The sequence below is a fragment of the Passer domesticus genome, chromosome 3 (genome assembly GCF_036417665.1).
Source record: "Passer domesticus isolate bPasDom1 chromosome 3, bPasDom1.hap1, whole genome shotgun sequence".
NCBI lineage: Eukaryota > Metazoa > Chordata > Aves > Passeriformes > Passeridae > Passer > Passer domesticus.
This window is the reverse complement of record NC_087476.1, coordinates 115,227,881-115,247,233: the sequence shown is the minus strand read 5'-3', so window position 1 is coordinate 115,247,233 and position 19,353 is coordinate 115,227,881. Positions and strand designations below refer to the sequence as shown.

Sequence of the window (19,353 nt, the reverse complement as noted above, 5' to 3'; positions counted from 1 at the left end):
GGCACGGTGGGCAGTGAGAGGGATTCTGTTCCTTCTTGAGAATTGTACTTTGAGAACCACGTTTGTGAAAGTTTTGGCTTCTTTTTCTTCTCCTTTTTAAAACTCCATGATTGGAGTCTACAGCAGGACATCAGCCAGAGCACAAAGCTCTGAGTAACACTTGTGACACGCTTTATGAAAGCCAGGTGTCCCAGACTGGCCTGGCCTAGGATTCCTGGCTGGCATGCTGGGCTGAAGGAGTACAGGAGAACACTCTTCAGTGTCAACTGAAGATGACTCCATTGCAAAAGCCAGGATGTTCTAATGAAGCTGTTGTGCATTTGAATGTGTGGCTTAATTACAAAAAATGCCTCTGTGTGTGGCTTGGAAGGTTTTTTCATTCTGACTTGAGTCTTTTTCTTCTTATTTTAAAGGACTAGCTGTTGGTCTTGGCATTGGGGCACTGGCAGAAGTGGCAAAGAAGAGCCTTAGATCTGAGGAACGCAGTGGTAAGCCATTTCAATGTCCTTCCATTTTCTTTTTATCTTCCTCTTTATTTTATTTCTAGACACAGTTTACCTGCATTTGCAAAACCCTTTTGAAGGCTGGGTAATGAGACAGAATAACAGGGGATATGGGTAGTTCTTTTATTTTCAATATTATTCTTCATCTCTTGGCTCTTCTCCCATCTCAGTACACCACATTCTCACTACACAGACAGAGGTCAGAGGAATATTCCAGAGAATGTGTTTGTGCCAGCGCAATTTGTACAGCTTTACTTTCCTATAGCCATCCCTGAGGTTCAATACTATCCCTATGCCCATTCTTGGATTGTCTTGACTTTACAATTCTTTTTAAACTGTTCAGTGAAACAATGCATTTCTATCAGTACAGAAACTTTATATGAGCCTGTGTGTCTGAGAATTTTGTTAGTGGTTGCAGTCTGTTTGAAATTAAAGGATGTTCTGCCTAGGAAGAACTTGCAGGATGGCTGTTCTCTTGTAAGAGAGACAAAGCACTTTATGCTCCTGTTAAATGGGAATTATCTATTTCCAGTATCTGTCTTGTGCTGCCTTCTAAAGGATTCTCATAACATGAAAAGGCTGTGCTGTGCAAATTGACGTGGGCTTTCCTTTCCAGCTTATGTGAATTGGAGGTAAAATGTTCCTAAGTTGTACCTGATCATGTTGTGGTGGCTTTCTTCTAAGCATATGTGTTGGTAAAATATTGTGGGGGGTCTGTGAGTGAATGGTTTAGGGCATAGAAAATCCAGGTGTTCTTCTCCAGAAAACATGAGATTACTCTAAAGTTTGTGGTTCCATTCACTTGTTTGTTATCCAGAAAAAGCTTTGGTGGAATACTGCAAAGTGTCAAGGTCTGTTAGAGTTGCTGCAGGCTGTTTGCTCTTCAGCTGGTCTCTCTGGTTTGGCTGGTGTGCTTGTGTGCTTAGGTTACTTACAGTGACTGGAGGGAGCTGATGAAAGGTTGAAATACTTGTAGCTAGAAGTAAAAATGAAGTCAAGTTGTTCCTGGTTCAGAAGCATTACTTTCAGATAATGACAACTGCTGTGTCCTTGTAATTCTACTCTAATTGAGTTTCTGTCTTCACCCTGGTCATCTTTAGGGGTGGAAGAAGGATGGAAACTGAACCTCTCTTTCAGGAGGTACTGGAGTGGCTGAAAAATGAAGAAATATGGAGGGGGGAAAAACACTGGAAAAACAAAGCAATGGAAAAAAAAAATCCCAACCAAAATAAATTTTCAAACCATAAAGCAACAGTTCAGGATATGAAACACATTCCCATTAGTGGGAGGCAGGGGTGGATGACCCAGGACTCTGCTTGTATTTGGAATACCAAAATGCAAATATTAACATCAAGGCAATACAGAGCAGCCCAGCAGAGAAAAAGGATCCTTGGCAAAGAGTTCTTGTTTCTCTCTAAGACCTGAGGTGTTTGAGGATGGATGGGTTTCTTTGCTTTGATTTAAAAACATGTACTCAGGCAAACACAGCTCATCCTGTAGAGAATCCTTGAAGGCCTTTTGCTTTCAGCACTTGGGATGTTTGACAGGTTGTTGATACCTGTTGGAAACTGATGATTTGTGTTGCTTTTAACAGAGGTGGAATTGCACAACTGTTGATATTTCTCTGCTTGCCACAGTGTTTTCTAATTAGGCACACCCTAAATGAAAACATGAGCTTGCAGAGCTATGAAGTTTGAGGGAAAAACATGAGCTTTGTTCCTCTCTCTTACAGCATGAGAAGGATTAGTTTTATTTTTTTATTATTTAGAAGGCAGAAGACACTTTCTCCTTGCAATAAAGCAATTGTACATCTAAACTTTTATCTTCTTGATGGGGACAGTACTGTTTTTCTCTGTCAGAAGCCTGCTCTACAGTCTTGAATCTTGCTTTGGGAAGAGTGATTTCTTGAATAAACTTTGATTAAAAAAGGCACCCATGAGAACTGCCAACTTCAGTGCTAGGCAGGGAATAAGGAAATGACCTGGCTTATTTTTAGGTGTTTGTTTGTCTTTCCTTGTTGCTTCCCCTCTTGCTGTCAAGTCTGCTTAGATAAGATCTTGGAGCAGTGGTTGTGCTGTAAAGGAGAGTAATATCAATAGTGGAGCTGAGAATGGGCCAAGAGCAGCAAGAGTGGAGGTGAGACAAAAGTGAAAGACTTCCAGCCTTTGTGCTCTTCTGGAGCTTCTCAGGCAAAAGGCACAGGAAGGTTTCCAGGTGATTCAGGTCCAGCCTCTAGCTAGTGTCCTTGGATGTGTTTTCCACAGTATTTTAGAGTGGTGGGTAAGGCTCCGTGAGTGAGAGCTCTGTCCATGGGCTCTGCTCCTGCAGAAATGCACAGCAGAGGATAGGTACACTGTGGGAGTCCAAGATTCCATTTTCTTACTGTTCTTCTGACAGTACCAGCCTGAGCTGTTCTTGGGGGAAATCTCATGACATAAGTACTTTTACATTTCTTTAAAAATACCTCTGCATCCCTTTCCTGATTTCAGCTTGAGGCATTTGTTCCCAAGTTTTGTGGCTGCTAGCACCATGAGTTTGGGCTGTCTCTTTGAGGAATGACATATTGTCCTGTTCCTGGGAAGCTGCTGGAGGATGTAATTTTTCTCCCTACTGCTGCAATATTAATAGTAACTTCTTGGCACTCCAGACTTAAACAAGTGGGATGTGTGTGTATGCCCAAAGGCATGCCTAAGAATTTCACACTCTCACTGGCATCCACGAGTAATGAGGAAGAGTTTTCTCTTGGTTGCCTTCCTCTTGCCTGGTTAGTACAAAGTGAAGTGTCTTTACACCTTTTAAATGGAGTTAGAAACACTGGTCCTTTAATCCCAGCCCCTTAGCCAGGCACTCCTGAGCTACACATGATCCTGATAGCACAGCTTGTACTTCTTCTTTCCATGGCTGTTATCAGAGGGCCTGCAAATTCCTACTCTCCTGCACATTCTCTAGCAACTGTGCTAGTGCTGATCTGTTTTTTCCTGCTCAGCTTCCCCATCTTTGTTTACCAGCCACAGGACCCTTCTCTCCCTGCTTTGGATTGTCTCTTTTTCCATAAAAAATTCACTTCTTAGGGACTTAGCCTAGAACAAATATGTCTGGTGCAAGAATTGGTGATTTTTTTTCCTTTTCTGTCCAAGCCTGATGTCCTGGCCATAAATTCATTCTGCTGCCAAATTCTTGTAAGTAGGTGCAGGTTTTTTGTTGTTAGGTTTTTTGTTTGTTTGTTTTGTTTGTTTTTAATATTAAGGCCCTAATGCTGCCATCTTTAAGTGGTTTGGCTCATCTTACCTTGTTAAAAAGAGGATGACTGACTTGATTTCCAGTTTGAATTTTCGTGGTAGGCTGAAAACCTCCTCTCTCACTGGTGACCTTGATGGCAGCCTCAGTATTTAAAGTGTGTATGTAAATACACATTTGTATGTAAATACAGTAGAAGGCCCACACAGGGTGGGAGTGGGAAAACAGAATAAATTCCCAGGAATTAGAATGAGAGTGCCCAAATAAACAGCTGCTGTTACAAGTGTAGAGACTGGGTTCAAGGACAACTTTGTCACTTATTAATGATCTGTCCTGGTCAGTTCTTCAGGCACTGCACAAATGCCAGGCTGGACAGAGCCCTGGCAGGCTGGCACTTAGCCTGGATTTGGACACAGGGGGATTTTCTTATGAAAAGCAGTAATGCAATATTCTTGGGTTGTCAGTCTCAAGTGCTTAGGCCATGTTTTTAAATATTCCTTTACCCCAAAGTTTCTGTGGCAGATGGTCCCAAAACAAAGTCTAGTCACTAGTTCTCCATTTGATAGTGGCAAAAAAGGTGGAAAAGGAGTGATGCAGCAGTGAGTTGCATACAGGTTTGGAAAGGTTCATGCTGATTCTGAATTTAGAAAGGAAAAAAAAATAAAAGTGGGTCAAGCACTAGGGAGGGTGTCTGCCTGCTGCCTGTTCTGTGGAAGAACTGACAGGCCCAGGCACTGTGGCTGCAGGAGCCTTAATTTCTGAGGTGTCCATGTTGCCACAGCTTGTGTATGACTTCTGTTTGCCTTTTCCCTTTCCCTAGTGAAATACGTGAAATCAGCTTTGTGATCTGAAGATGGGGAAGAAATAATGTGAGGCACCAAAAGGTGCCAGCCATCTTTTGGGTAAAATGTTAACTCAATGAAAATTGGTATATTTTTTGATGAACTTGTGGTGGGTTTTATCCCCACTTCCTTTCTGCCCTGCCTTGGAAGCCTGTGTCTGTTTTCTCTCTGCTCGCCATTGTCATAGCACTGCTTTTCACTCCTGCTTCCAGGCCACCTTCTTGTTCGTGCACACTTGCACCAAAGTACAAGCAAGAGCTGCTCCCATGCTGTTGGGCTGCCTGGTGATCAGGTATTGCCCCTGGAGGCTTGACTTCAATGAGAAGCCTGCCAGGAGAAGAGAATTTGGGACTGCCTGTGTTTGGCTCTTTCTCTGATAAGAGTTAAAATTGTCAGGGTTCACTGGCTTCTGGATGTGGCTTTAATCATTAACTAACCCCTTTATTCTGCTGCTGGCTCAAAGGAGGATGTTTTTGTGTGCAGTGGTGTGAAGAGAGACATGGCTTTGATTCAGTACTTTCCCTAGGTCCTGTGTGTCATCTCATACAGGGATCTGCCTCATCATTGCTAAGGACACAGTTTTCCTGACAGGACACTTGAGAGACAACTTTTCAAGAGTGTAAAGCCAGATCCTTCTGCCCTGGGTAGCTCTACCTGTTTAGTCTCTACGTCTCTTTACATCCATTATCCAGAGCAAAATGTGTTCCAAGGGTTGCACTGTGCTGGAAATGGTGAATTCTGGACCTGTTCTTTTCCATATCTTGCTCTCAAGAGCAGGATGGCTGTCCTGTGCTCTCCTGGTGTTTTTATTCCTCTTTTGCCTGTAAAGTATTCTAAAAACAATGTAGCTGCAAGATCAGCATAGGAGCTGTGAGCTCTGCAGCCTGGCTGCAAGGCTGACCTTCCTCCTGCTTGGCTGGCTGTCAGCAGGAGCTGATCTGCAGCCCCAGCAGAAGGGGTGGGTGGGTGTGTGTCTGCCTGTCCCCTCTGTCCCTGCTCTGCTGGGCATTGCCCTGGATGGTACCTCTGGGCTGCTTCTCCCAAAGGGACCACAAACTACAATCAGGGTCTCCTTCCCCTCTCCCTTAATTAAAAAAAAAAAAAAAAGTGAAGTGCTTCTTATGCCACACAATCCCTGTTACATACTTGGAACTGTGGCACTGGCGTGTATGTGGCTGTGTGACCTCTCTGAGCCTGTCAGACACCAGGCTTTACACATGCTTGGGGACAGGAATGTCTGTGTTTGAGTGTGTATATTTTGGCTTTGTCATGTGTAGGCTTCCACATTAAGAGGTTGGAAGAGGCCTGTTGGTCTGTGCCAGTGTTCTTCCAAGACTTGTTCATCCAAGGCTTTTGAGGATCCCCCCTGGTGGCTCACTCCCACTGCCCCTCTGAGGCTGTGGCTGGGCTGCAGCCCCTGGTGTGGGACTCGAGATACTTTGAGTTCAAGCACCAACATCCACCCAAGCTCACAGACAGTTTGCAGAGCAGCACATTCTTGGAGGCTGTAACTTGCTGCTCCTGGCCCTCAAGCCAACAATGTCAAAGTTGTCCCAAGATGTACAATGCAATCTGTGCCCTTGTGTTGCAATGAAGGCACTCAGTGTAGTCCTGGTTTGATTTGCCCTCCTGTTGAATGTGGGCTGACAGAGTGGAGTGGGCTTGCCAAGATAAGGGTGTTCTTCATTCATACTCTCTCTCCTTACCCTCAGGGAAGAAAGCAGTGATGGATTCTAGCCCGTTCCTGTCAGAGGCCAATGCAGAAAGGATCGTGAGGACCTTGTGCAAGGTCCGGGGAGCAGCACTGAAGCTGGGACAGATGCTAAGCATTCAAGGTAAGTGGCAGCACAGGTCCTCAGCTGTCCTTAGTGCTGCCAGGTGTGACACAGGGTCAGCTGTCTGCAATCAGGCAGTGTCAAGTGAATGTGGAGACTCTAAACAAATGACTTCTCCCTGTGAGAGCAGTGATGGAAATGTTTGAGTTCCATCTAATCCCAGTATGAAATAAATAGGTGGATGCACTTAGACACCACCACTCTCTTAATGTCCTTATTGTAACTGAAATTGGTTGACAATAGGGTCACACTGTGAATTTTAATGTTTGTGTTACAAGCAGTTGTTAAGAAGCAGAGCTGTATTACACTCTAATTGCAGGTGTCCTGCTAGAAAGGAGGAGGGTGACAACAAGAATGTGATCCTGTTCTTTGTTGACCAGAAGTGGTCAAGGTTATATCCACAATACTCTCCCATTATAGCAACCTGGTTGTGGTTTACATGCTCTGTGGGCACTGAAGCTTTACTGGAAAGGCCAGTACAGCTGATAATCTTATCAGCTATAAAACACTTGTTTCCATCCTGAGAAGACTTCAAACTACTTAACCCATCAAGCTCTGAGGCCAGTGGCCACAGGTGAAGGCATGAGTGACATCAGTGTCTGCACTAAACTGTTAGGGAGTTGGCAGGTGTGCTCAGTTCAAACCTCATCTGGATCTTTCCAATCTGCCTTCCTGCCCAGCCTGATAGGGAAGGAAAGAACCAGCCAAAAATAGCTGTGAGACTTGTCTGGAAATAGCTTTCAATATGTTTCTGAAATTGAGTAAGTGTCTGAGTGTTTGAAGTACTCACTTTGCTTGGCTTGTGCTTCTACTTGAATTTTTGTATGTATCAACTGATGAGACTGGATCTAGTAGAGCATTAAATACTTTGGGCTTGTCAACAAAACAAGATCAGTTCACTGTCCCAGAGAGCCCTGCCTGGCATTTCATTTGCTAATCAATTGGTTTAGGTGGTTGCCAGGCTGATGGCCACCTGGCAGAGCCCAGTGGGAGGCATCAGCTGCTGTGTCAAAGGCTGCCACCCACATGCTGTTTCCTCACCCTCCAGAAACTGCCAGGTGCCACTGATGGCTCACAGTGCAGATCCAGGAGGAGTTCCTGTGCTCCTTGCTTTCCAGGGCCTCTGGTATGTGGGCTGAGCAAGCCATGCCTGGAAATCAGCTCTGCAGTTAAACTCATCTTCCATAGGTGGGGTTCATTTCAGATTCTTGGGACACCACTGAGTTGTGCCTGCTGTGTGACCAAGGTTGGTCTGGATGTGAGTGCAGACGAGGGAGCTATGAAAGGCTGTCTCTGAGGAGCAGAAGTGTTCTGGATTTTTATAACTTGCTGTCTCCTAATGTTACGGTGCTCTGGCAGGAGTGTCAAATACTTGGTGATTGACTTCACTCTGGTGTCAGGAACAGCCTTCAGCAACCTCGGTGGCTGTACCCAGGCCTCGTTTGGACTCTTGCTATAAGTGTGTGGACTCTGCTGTGCCTGGCAAGCACACAGGCCCATGGTGACCTTGCTGGGGGACAGCTGTGGGGAGATAAATCAGACAATGCAGAGTGTCTGTTTCTTGGGGTGGCTGTTTGGACAGGAGGGTTTCATGCAGGTCCTGCCACTTCATGGGTGCTAATTGCGGGCAGGGGCCCCCCCTGTAGCTGAGCACAAGTCACAAAGCAATTTCCTTAAAATTCCTGGTGTCTGTTGTGCCTCCCTGATGTGGGAGTCAGTGTATTTGTTAGGGACCCACATTCCTAAAGGTCATGCACAGAAAAGATGCCAAAGGCCCCCAGTCATCCTGTGTTCTGGGAGATGGTGGAAAGGCAGCTGCATTTGCCATCTGAGAGTGCCCTACCTTGGCTCCTGCTTCGTGTTTTGTTCCACTGAGGCCTCAGCAGTTGACCACAAAGACGTAAAACCTTATTCATCAGCGTGTTGTAAGCCTGGCAGAGCTGCTTCCACGGCAAGACTGATTTTTGACATTGCTGCTGAGTTTCTGTACAGTCAGCCTGGACTTGCAGGTTCCTTGGCTATTTGACGTTGTGCTCATGAACAAAGGGTGGGGGTGATCCAGCACCCCAGCTAAGGATGGATGCCCTCCCAGACTAGGGGTGAAACCCCTTGAGAGGTTTATGGATGTCAGCAGTGAGCAGAATGAAGGAAGCTGATCCTGAATGCCTGTGGCAGATGCTGATGCTTTGACACAAACAGCTTCTGGGAGTCACTCACAGTGAGATCCCTTCTCCTTTTGCCCAGTCACCCTTGGCAGTGCAGGTGACACGTTGCAGCATGGTGGTTAATACCTTCACACAGCCCAGGGAATATTTTTTAGCATGTTCAGAGGCCGGGCAGTGATACACCATCAGTGACAGGGCAGGTGTTTCTTTCAGGGTTCGCAGTGCACACGCAAATGCAATGTCTCACCTTCCTGCGGGTTTGTAACGTCACAGCAGGAGCTCTACTCACTGTTCCTGCAAAGCCTGCTCCTCTTAAAAACTTCTGTTCGTTCCACAGTGGGGTTTTGTTAGTACTTTTAAATGCTGCTATGGCTTCAGTGGGAATTTGTAAACAATGCTGAGTGTTAATGTCACATCTCTGCATTATTTATCTTTTTTCTCCAGTCCTTTCCACCCTTCTTCCCAGGACAGTCCTCTTAAGGTCACTGTTTGTTTCTAGTTTCCTGGGATAGACATAAGGTGGTTCATGCATGTTTATTTAGAGAGGAACAATAAATTTTTGTTTGAATGTCACAATTGCATGTGCAGGTTCTGTTCTCAGGATCAAGGCTTGTAGCATGGACTTTTCCAGAGTTGGGAGAGCAGCAGATAAATCTGATTCCTCTATAAAAACTTCTGTGACCTGCATTTCCATGAGGCAGTGGCCTCTCCTAGACCTGGATGCTGTACTGCTGCCAGCCAGAAGATGGGCTGGTGTGTGACAGAGGCAGAGCACTCTGCTCTTGGATCTGTGCAGCCTGTCACCACACCAAAAGAATGAAAGAATTACTTCTAAAGCCTTCACTGGGTGTGCCTGGGGCAGGACAGCCTGACTTGTCTGAATGCAGGAGCACATTTCTTTGTGTGTTGAAGGAGGCAATGCCTGCACTGACTGCTGTGTGCTTTCCCTTGGCAGATGATGCCTTCATCAACCCCCATCTCCAGAGGATTTTTGAGCGTGTGCGCCAGAGTGCCGACTTCATGCCAATAAAGCAGATGATGGTGAGGAATATTCCTGAGTGCCTATCAGGGAAAGAGACAATGGACAGAAAAAAATGTCACCTGTGACATGCCATAGTAAGGGAGGTGGATGGGGATTTTAGAGAATATTTCAATAATGTCACATATTTTCAGTTGGGGGTAACGTGTGATTCCTTCTCTCAATTATGTGCTGTCTTTTCTCTCAAAAAATTGGAAGTTTGAGTCTAGACTAGAGAGGAAAACAATGTGGGAGTTTTTCATGTCCTGAGATTAATGTTGATATGGAGCAGGATGCTGCCACAAATATGGTTATAGGGTCTTGTTGAGTGTAGCCTCCTCTTGTCTTTCCTCATCTCTTTCTTGTGGGTCTCAAGGTGGTGTCTAGATATGTCTACATCCCATTTTAGAAACAAACTTACAAGTCTGTTTCTAAATTCTGTTTTTCATTCTGATGGAAAATTAACAGCAGCTTTGTCCTTACCATTTTGGTTAACTTGCCATCAAGAAAACACAGAATGAAGAGAACTAAGTTTGCTTCCCCCAGTGTATATGTTCTCTGTAAATTAATGTGTAAAGGGTGACACCAAAGGAACTGCCAGCACTACTTATCTTCTGAAAGACACTAAGCAGAGCTAGAACTTAAATATGGCAGTCTGGCAGGGTAGCAAAAAAGATGTTAAAGCAGGCTGTGATGTTTAATTGTCAATATTGCCTTAAAGAGAGTCATGCCTGGATTGCTTCTCTTCAGCTTGGCAGGGTGATGAAAGAGGAGAAATAGCTGACTCATTTTCTTTGCTCATTTTCTGGAAGATAGCAAGTGGCATCTAAAAGGAGATGTTTGTGTGCCAAGGCAGTGGTGTTTGTGTTCAGGATTTCTGTCCCTTAGGGCAGAGCCCCACAGAGATCTGATCAGCACCTGTTCAGTGCTGGGGCAGCATTGCTGGCTGCAGCACTCCTTGCCTTGGTGTGCAATGACAAGGCACAGAGACAAGCAGGTTATAGGTACTCAGAACTCAGTCACCTTAGAGGAACGTGATTTCCAAGACTGAAAGTCTTAAATCTTTGCTTCCCATACCCTCATCCTTTCTATTTATTTGTAGAAAACTCTGAACAACGATCTGGGCCCCAACTGGAGGGATAAACTGGAGTCCTTTGAAGAACGCCCCTTTGCTGCTGCTTCAATTGGTCAGGTTCATCTGGCACGCTTGAAAAACGGGAAGGAAGTTGCCATGAAAATCCAGGTGGGCTTTACAGAGCAGCCATGTCTTCTTTGTGCTCATAGAAGGAGCTGTGTGTACTGCTAGAGAAATCAGAAACACTTTACTGGAAGTTAAGATGTGATGTAGTGCAATCCGAGTGGAAAACACAGGAAAGGTTTTGCAGCTTGAGCCAGTCTGAATCCAGATGAGCAGGAGACATCCCATAGTATTTTCACTGCACTATGGGATTATGGTGCTGAGGGACTGCTTGTACTTTTAGGGCTGTATGGGAGGGTCTCACTTTCTCCCTAGGTCAGTCTCCTTTCTGGGATGTGCACATGCCCCAGGCCCCTTTCTGGGTGTCAGCAACCTCAGGTGGCTGTTTCCAACAAAATGACATTCTAGAGCTAAAGCTCCTGGTACAGCATGGTTTGTAATCCCAAGGAGTGAGGTCCCTTGCTGGCTGAGCAGTATCCCAGGCAAAGCTGGTCTACTCATTGGTGGGTTTTTGTAGTATGGGGAGAGTTTAGAAATAGTATCAATGGGTGTCTTCTGAAGCCATTTGTGTCCCAAGTACTCTCTGAAGTCAGGCCAAGGTAACAGCAGCAGAAACTCAACCCTCTGGCATCAGCACACATTTTCCTCAGCAGTGCAGGCTCCTTCCCTTCTTGACAGACAGGGTGAGAACAGGATGAGGTGCCTTTGCCAGGACTGGGCTGGGGCCTCACCACTTGCCCTACTGCTGGGAATGACACACTGGGGCTTCCAGGGGTGTGTGCTTTCAGCTGTGGGAGGGACATGCCTGACTGCCATGGCTGTGGTGAGATTTGTGTGTCTGAGAACCCATCGTGTGTTGGAAGAATTCCCACCAGAGGATCTGAACAAGCCATTCTGATTGCAAGGAGCTGCATCTTAGCCTTTCTGTGTGTCCCCTGGTTTAGGTGCTGGGCTTTGGATAAACTTTTAGAAGAGGGATGTGTGGCTCAGGAATGCCCTGGCCCATTGCCAGGCTGTGGGTGGCTGTGATGTGGGGGCAGGGGATGCTGAGCCAGGTGTTTTTATCATGCCCTGTACAACCAGGCCATCTAATCTCAACACTGCTCTCTCCCATTCTGTCCCACAGTACCCTGGAGTCGCCCAGAGCATCAACAGTGATGTCAACAACCTGATGGCTGTCCTGAGCATGAGCAATATCCTCCCTGAAGGTAAAAAGTCAGAGACCCTGGCAGGCCCTCTGTTCCCAGTGGTGCAGGTTGAGTTCTGCCAGCCCCTGTCAAGCAGCACATTTCATGTGTCCCTCCAAAGACTGGGGGAAAGGGACTTAAGGATACTAAGTCTGCCCAGGAACAGATTTCCTGCAGAAAGCAGGAGAGGCAGCAGAGGTGGGCAGAGGGTGCAGGGCCAGCTTGGGCAGCCATGCTCTGTTCCCCTGTTCTGCTGCAGAGCTGCTGCTGCCTTTGCTGGGGCACGTGCCTGCTCCAGTGCCCACTTGGTGGGGTGGGAAGTGCACCTGTGTGTTTGTGCACACACCTGCAGGGTGACCTGCACTTGTCTCTGTGTGTTCTCCATAGAGACAGACCCATGAGGATTCTTGGCAAAATATAAAGTGCCTGGGAATACTCACTTCTGGTGGCTTTCTAGGCTTGGGGTGTGGGCAGTGTTCAGCTGAGTTAGTCTTGCTTTGTCCCGTTACTTTCTGGTACATTTGGCAGAATTCATTCTTCTCCATGTTCCCTTGTAGCTTTCCATCCCTGCCATTCTGTGCTCTTCCCAGATGTTCTCTGTTCTTTCAGAGCTGTGGAGAACTGTCTGACTTAGAACCTGCTCAGTCCCAGCACATGGATAAGTCCCTTTTCTCACAGGGAATGCAGGACTTACTACTCCTTTTTCCAAATCCGTGCCTGCAGCAGCTATAAATATTGGTGGGACTGTACAAATGCTGCTCTGAAATCAGGCTGGGTGCTGACAAAATCTGGCACTGCTCTCTCTGGTGGCTGGGCAGGGCCCTGCAGAGGTTGCTGCAGCCCCAGCTGTGTCTGGCCCAAGAAGTAGATTGGTTTTCCAAATTCAAGACTAAGAAGACTGGGCTTGGCCTCTCAGGCCCTGGCTACGTGCTGCTGCTGCAGTGCACTGTATTAGTCATGCTGACTGTTTCTACCTGGCAGAGCCTGCTGCCACTTGGAGGCAGATATGGAGCTGCTTTTGCTGCTTTTGCCCAGTGTTTGGGTGCTTGTCTTTGGTGTGTGTCCCTGCACAGCCGTACCAATGGCAGGAATGGACAGTTTGGGCTGTGGGGTGGCAGCTGGGAGAGGACAAAGCTGTGCTGCACAAACAGTGCTGTGGATGTACCTGGACTTAGGAGCTGTGCAGCCTGGGCCTGTGATTACTGCACAAGCTGCATCCAGCTGGAACTACCCTGTGGCTCCCTGGGGCCTCCTGTGCTCCTCAGCTCAGCTGGCTGGACATCAGGCTGCTCCTCAGCTGCAGCTCTGGAAAGCTCAGCCTGAGGAGATCTTTTTTCTAAACCTGCTCTCTCTTGTGCTGTTTGACTTTCAGGTTTGTTCCCAGAGCACTTGATTGAAGTCGTGAGCAGAGAGCTGGCCCTGGAGTGTGACTACCTGAGAGAAGCTGCCTGTGCAAGGAAATTCCAGTATGTTCCCACCATTTCCTTGAGCCCCTTCTCTGTGTGGGCATGGCTTCAGTCAGCTGAACTGTGATCACCTCCTCCCGTGCAAGTCTGTCTGTCGTGCCACATGTGAAGGTGCTGCAGGAACTCCTAGGCTGGGTTGCAGTGCTCTTCCATGTGCTCTTATCTCAGCCTGTTGTTAACTTCCCCTATCCTTCAGCCTGGAGGTTTTCAGTTCAGCTCTCTTAAAGCACTTACCACCACCAGTGCTGCCTGCTCCCTTGGCTTGCCATAGCATCCAGATTATTTTTACATGGTGGCTGCATACTCTTCCTGTCCTGGGGCAGAACTGCCCCTGTGGCACTGCTCTCCTTGGCAAAGCAATGCTTCCATGTGTGCAGTCTGGCCCTAAAGCCAAGTGGGGTAAGCAGAAAAGCCCTGTGCCCCTTGATGCACTGGCCTGGAACCTTCTTAGTGTCACTGCTCTGGCAGGAGGTGTGAGCTCAGGAGCTGGCAGCAGCTCTAAGTCACTGGCAGGGTTTCTGCTGACTTAATCCCTACTGTAATTGTGAGGAAAACATATCCTGGCAGCCCCAGCCAGGGTGTGGGGAGAGGCTGCTCAGGGGCTGTGTGAGGTGTTGCTGATGGGTCTGTCTGCTCTCAGGGCTCCTAAACCTCTTCCTCTCCTTTCTCCATCCCTAGGGAGCTGCTGAAAGACCACCCCTTCTTTTATGTACCAAGAGTAATAGACGAGCTGTGCAGCAAGCACGTGCTGACCACAGAGCTGGTGTCTGGCTTTCCCTTGGATCAAGCTGATGGACTGAGCCAGGAGATTCGAAATGAGGTAAACTGGGGATGTTGGGATTCTGCCCTTGCTCAGAGCCTGTCCATGACTGCCAGACTGGGGGATGCCTTGTGGCACAGCAAACCCTGGCCAGGGCTGGAGTCAGGGACTGTCGGGAGCCTCTAGGAGAACTTGTTTAGGGAAGGTGGCAGTGACACTGGAGTCTCTCCAGGTTAATTTGGGCCTTGCAGGGAGAGGTTGGAGGGGGTGAATGGCAAGGGCAGCTGAAGGGGAGGTAGCCTCACTGTGTGATGCCATTTCTGATGACCTTAGGTTTGGGGGGACTGTCAGTAAGGGCAAAGGGGTCTCATGCAGCTGCTCTTCTGGGCAGGATTGCAGAATCATCCCAGTACAAGCAGTTGGGTGTCATTCCTGTAGGAATGGCCTGTGCTGCACAGGGCTGCTGGAAAAGTACCTGTCAGTAAACAAAGGCAGGGATGTGGGGATAGGTGGGTGTTGGTGCTGAATATAGCCAGGGATTGGAGTGCTGTGGTGGGACAAGCAGCTGTTCTAGTAGCAGAAATAACTGTCCTGGTATTTGGATGTGTGTGTGTGAGCTGTCAGCTGTTAGGTCACTGGGGAAGAGGACAGAGTCTGTTCCTCTAGTTAAACAGATCTCAGTGTCACATTAGATTTGAAGCTGTGCCAGAGCTGTCTGGCTATTCTTAGGGACTGTCCCAGCAATGAGCTGCTCTATCACCAGCACTCATTTTAAAAGGCTGTGAGCTGGGGTGTTGCTGCAGCAGCAGCTCTTCTTTCCACTGGCCTGGCTGACCCTCTGCCTTCAGACCCACATGGCAGTGTCCTGTAGCAGGGCTGGGCTTGCATTTGGTTCTCTCTTCCTTCCACCTTGGATATGATGTTTCACTCAGCTTTGCAGAAGCTGGAGAGGGGCAGAGTGAGGCTGGCAGTTCTGCTGAACAGGCTCCAGCTTAGCAATTCTCACAGAAAAGCTCTGCTGGAGTTTGTAATTCAGCAGGGGGGCTTTCAGGGACTGCTACTCTTGCTTCTCTGTGCCTGTTGGTCCCAAGGTGTGCCTCTGCTGCTCCTCCCCAAGCTGGGTCAGTCCTGAGCCCACAGGAGTGCATGCTGGGTCTGGCATCATACAAGATTCCCATTCCTGCAGCCACCCAGTGTGTAGTCAGTGCTGGAAAGTTAAAAGGCAGGACCAGAATGCAGTTGGATGAGCTCTGGAGCATCTGTGCCATCTGCTGAGGATGTCCCATGGCAGGGATGGGCTGGGATTGGTGGTGTTGTGGTGAGAGGTGTTCCTTCAGCTCTGCAGGAGTTTGGCAGCATAGAGCACATGGTTCCTGCTGGTGTGGCAATGTGTTCCCTGTCTGATGCCTGCTCTAAGTTACAGGTGTGAGCAGGGCTTGCTGCCCTCCTGACTTATTTCTTGTTTCTCCTGGTTTTTCAAGATCTGTCACAACATCCTGGTGCTGTGCCTGCGGGAGCTGTTTGAGTTCCGGTACATGCAGACTGACCCCAACTGGTCCAACTTCTTCTATGACCCACAGCTGCACAAGGTGAGCCTCAGCAGCCACTGTTCTGCCTATACAAACATTAGTTTTCACCAGCTTTTGATTATTGCTCACTCCCACTCCCCACTTAAGGAGTCCTGACTGAGATTCTCTGTTTCCTGTCCTTGAGGCATGGGCAGACAGCACAGGGAAACCTCCCTTTGCCACTTGCCCTCACTAGGGCTCAGTAGGAAAGCAGGGCTGCTGTAACCCTGGCCCTTGAGCAGTCACAGCTACTTCCTTACCTCAGGATCTGTTTTGAAGGTGGTCAGTGGGAAGCTGCAGCAGGCAGTGCTCTACCAGGACATACCTGAGCCCAGAACTCTTCAGTTAAATGCTCTTGTGCTGTGCTGAAGACAAGGGTAGCAATTCCTGCTCACTGGATGCAGATGGAATTGCTTTTTATTCCTGAGGTCTGTGCTGCAAAGTGCTGGGAAAAGGTTCAGTGCTGCTCTGTCCCTGCACGTGGAGCTGCCAGCAGAGCAGTGTGGCAGTGTGGGCACTGGGCATTGGCATCAGCCCTGTACTGGTGCAGCTGCTGGGGCTGCAGACTGGGAATAAAGGAGTCAGGGGCAGCTGGGATGCAGAGGAGAGCTGGGAAAGCCAGCTGAGCTTCCTGAAGAAATCAGGAGCATTCTTAAGATCAGGGTCTACCAGAGTGATTGACTCTAATACAAATGCCTTTGTCCATTTCCAGGTGGCCCTGCTGGACTTTGGAGCAACACGAGGGTTTGATGAGAAGTTCACAGATGTCTACATAGAGGTGAGGGCTTGCACCGTGTCCTAGAGAGCTGCACTTGATTTTGCAAGTACTCTTATCTCTTAGCTGTTATCTCTTTGTACTGGAATACACTTTGGGTGTGGAGGGAAGCAGGGCTGGAGGCAAGAGAGCAGTCTGAGTTCCTGTTTCATCCCTTGCCACGGCTGTCTGCATGTGTGCTGCAAGCTGCTGGCTCTCTGGGGTGGGATGTTCACAAAAGTGAACTGCAGTGATGCTTGCTGGGGGCCCTGGGCAGCAGGGTGTATCAGAGCACTCACAGAACTGTGATTTTTATATGAGGATATGCAGGAGTTGCTTGTTCCCCACCTCTTCCTGAGATTTTCAGGTTTTCCACAGATAGATGAATTGATGTGAAGTCAAACATGCTTCCTTTGTGATCACCACGTGGTAACTGAGCTGCCAGGGCCAGCAGCTGCCACCCAGAGCTGCTCACAGCAGGCTCTGCTATTTCTTTGGGGAGGGGCTGACTACTTGAGAAGTTTTTTTTGCTGTCCCTTACGTTCTCTGGGCCATGTGTAGCCCTGTTGGGAAGATCTTTTAGCCAGTAGCTCTTAACCTGCCCAGCCTGCAGGCCCCTGAAGAGAGAGCAGAGGCAAGGGAGGGAGCAGGTGGGTGGTGCTGATGTGTGTTCCTGTGGCCTGTGCAGCATTCCTGTTGCTCAGTCTTCTCTTGGCTCTCCTGAAAGTATTCCTCCTTCTCAGGTAATCAAGGCAGCTGCTGACATGGACAGAGAGAGAGTACTGAAGAAGTCCATTGAAATGAAATTCCTCACTGGCTATGAAATCAAGGTATGGAGCAGAAGGGTCTGATTTTGGTGTTGGCCACAGATAAGGTGATTGCAGGTCTGTGAACTTTCCCAGACTTCTTGATGTGGGAAAAGTGTCAGTCCATAAGCCCTTTTGATAAGCATGAGGGAGGAGGGTAAAAAAGGTTTTGGCTTTTGTTCTCACTTCTTTTTGGGAGCAGGAAAAGTAATGAGGATACAGCTAGCCCCAAAACCACTGTCCTTTCTCTCCCTGTGCAAGACCCTGCAGCTGATGACAATTCCTGAAGTTTCATGACTGGGAAGATTGTCTTCTGGAAGGTTTAGTTGCTCAAAACTGGATGAACTAAATGTTCCTCACTCTTGCTGGGGTCTGGATGATGTCACTTCTGATGGTTCTGGAGGTTCCCTTTTTGTGGACAGGGCTGTTTATCCTGAGCTGCTGCTGTTAGCACTAGCATTTCTTTTCCTTCTTGGTGGTTGTCATGGCTGGTGGTGTTACTTACCTCTCTTTTCTTTTGGGCAGGAAATGGAAGATGCCCACTTAAATGCTGTCCTCATCCTGGGAGAGGCTTTTGCATCTAAGGAGCCTTTTGATTTTGGCAACCAAAGCACCACTGAAAAGATCCATGGTTTAATCCCAATCATGCTGAAGCACCGGCTCATCCCCCCGCCAGAGGAGACCTACTCTCTTCATCGGAAGATGGGTGGCTCTTTCCTGATCTGCACCAAACTGAAGGCCAAAATTCCCTGCAAAAACATGTTCCAAGAGGCATACAGCAAATACTGGAGCAGCAGGGGCAAGAAGCCAGAGGAGTAGTAAGAAGGGACTTGTGTTGGTGTGAGGGCCCGGTTCAGCTGAGCCTTGCAGAGAGCGTTCCAAGCCTCCCCTGCGTTGCTCCCCAGCTCTCCATCCTCTTGAGATGCAGCAGCCCCGTGCCCTGGAAGCCAAGAGTGCATTCCACGAGGACAAAGCTGCTCTTTCCTGCTGTGTCTGTCCTGCCAGCACAGCCCACAGCTTGCAGGAAAATCTGAGTGCTTCTGTGCTGCTTCAAGGCACCAGCTGACTACCTTGAATGCATTTGTAACATTGTGATGGTGGCTGCATATTGAGAGGGTTTTATAACAAGTAGGGGAAGGAGGATGACAGCAGAATTTAATATTGAAACATATTTGTAATTGTCCACAAATTGTTTTTTAAAAACCTTCCCTCTTTCAAGCTGAGGTGGAATTGGAGTAGTTTTCTTACTGTGAATTTAGAGAATGAAATACCAAGGTGTTCCCTACCACAGACACATCCAGCACCTCCCCCACGTTTTTGTAAGTCAAGTGGTGGCAGTCTGAGAACCCTCCTGGATTCTACTGACATTGATTTAATGCAAGGGGCGTGTGTGTACATTGAAGTTTTACGCTTTCTGCCTCTTTCTGGCTTGCAAGCTAAACATAGGAAATGTTTTAAAAGTCCGAGAATTGAATGCCAGTCTCTTTTAACCACACACACATACACACTCTCACAACCCATCTCAGTTCTGGGAGTCAAACATGTAATCAGCAGAGCTAGATCTGAGCACCAATAGTGGGATTCTGCACTGTCTGGTAGGTATCAGCTTTCCTGAGGGCGAGTTAGATAAGCTACAGCTCTGACACCCACTGCTTGCTGGACTCCTGACTAAGACCCTCCTCTGTGTCTTTCCCTGTAAGGCAGAACTTGCAGCAAGGCAAACAAATGTCCTGCCTCTGGTGAGCAGCTGCAGATCCAGCTGAAATGTCACACGGTTCAAACCAGACGCACAGTTTTAAACTCTTTGGAGTCGAGCTAGGAAATTGACTTTTGTAGGTTTTTGTACAAAGCCTGTACCTGTACCTGCTGTCAATAAACAAGTGCTTGTGCGGTGGGCCCGCTGCTTGTGGCTGTGTCATCTTCTGGGGTGGGAATGGACACTCCAGTGAGCAGTGTCCTGTTCTGGGGCATGAACTGCAGCTCAGCAGAAGCTGAGGTCTGTTCATGCCATGAA

At 47.9% G+C, this 19,353-nt stretch overlaps 1 protein-coding gene across 2 annotated transcripts in view; it reads left to right on the top strand.

Annotated features, from left to right (window-relative positions):
• The window catches only part of COQ8A (coenzyme Q8A), a 40,686-nt gene extending 21,449 nt beyond the window's left edge, over positions 1-19,237 (top strand). For both annotated transcript variants that reach the window (XM_064415348.1, XM_064415349.1), the window contains exons 5-15: positions 414-488; positions 6,295-6,417; positions 9,538-9,623; positions 10,703-10,843; positions 11,925-12,006; positions 13,358-13,451; positions 14,130-14,271; positions 15,693-15,800; positions 16,492-16,557; positions 17,277-17,363; positions 17,865-19,237. In XM_064415348.1, the coding sequence (XP_064271418.1) occupies positions 414-488; positions 6,295-6,417; positions 9,538-9,623; positions 10,703-10,843; positions 11,925-12,006; positions 13,358-13,451; positions 14,130-14,271; positions 15,693-15,800; positions 16,492-16,557; positions 17,277-17,363; positions 17,865-18,158 (1,298 nt within the window). In that variant the 3' untranslated portion in view covers positions 18,159-19,237. The remainder of the gene's footprint in view (positions 1-413; positions 489-6,294; positions 6,418-9,537; positions 9,624-10,702; positions 10,844-11,924; positions 12,007-13,357; positions 13,452-14,129; positions 14,272-15,692; positions 15,801-16,491; positions 16,558-17,276; positions 17,364-17,864) is intronic.
• The last annotated feature ends 116 nt before the right edge of the window (positions 19,238-19,353 follow it).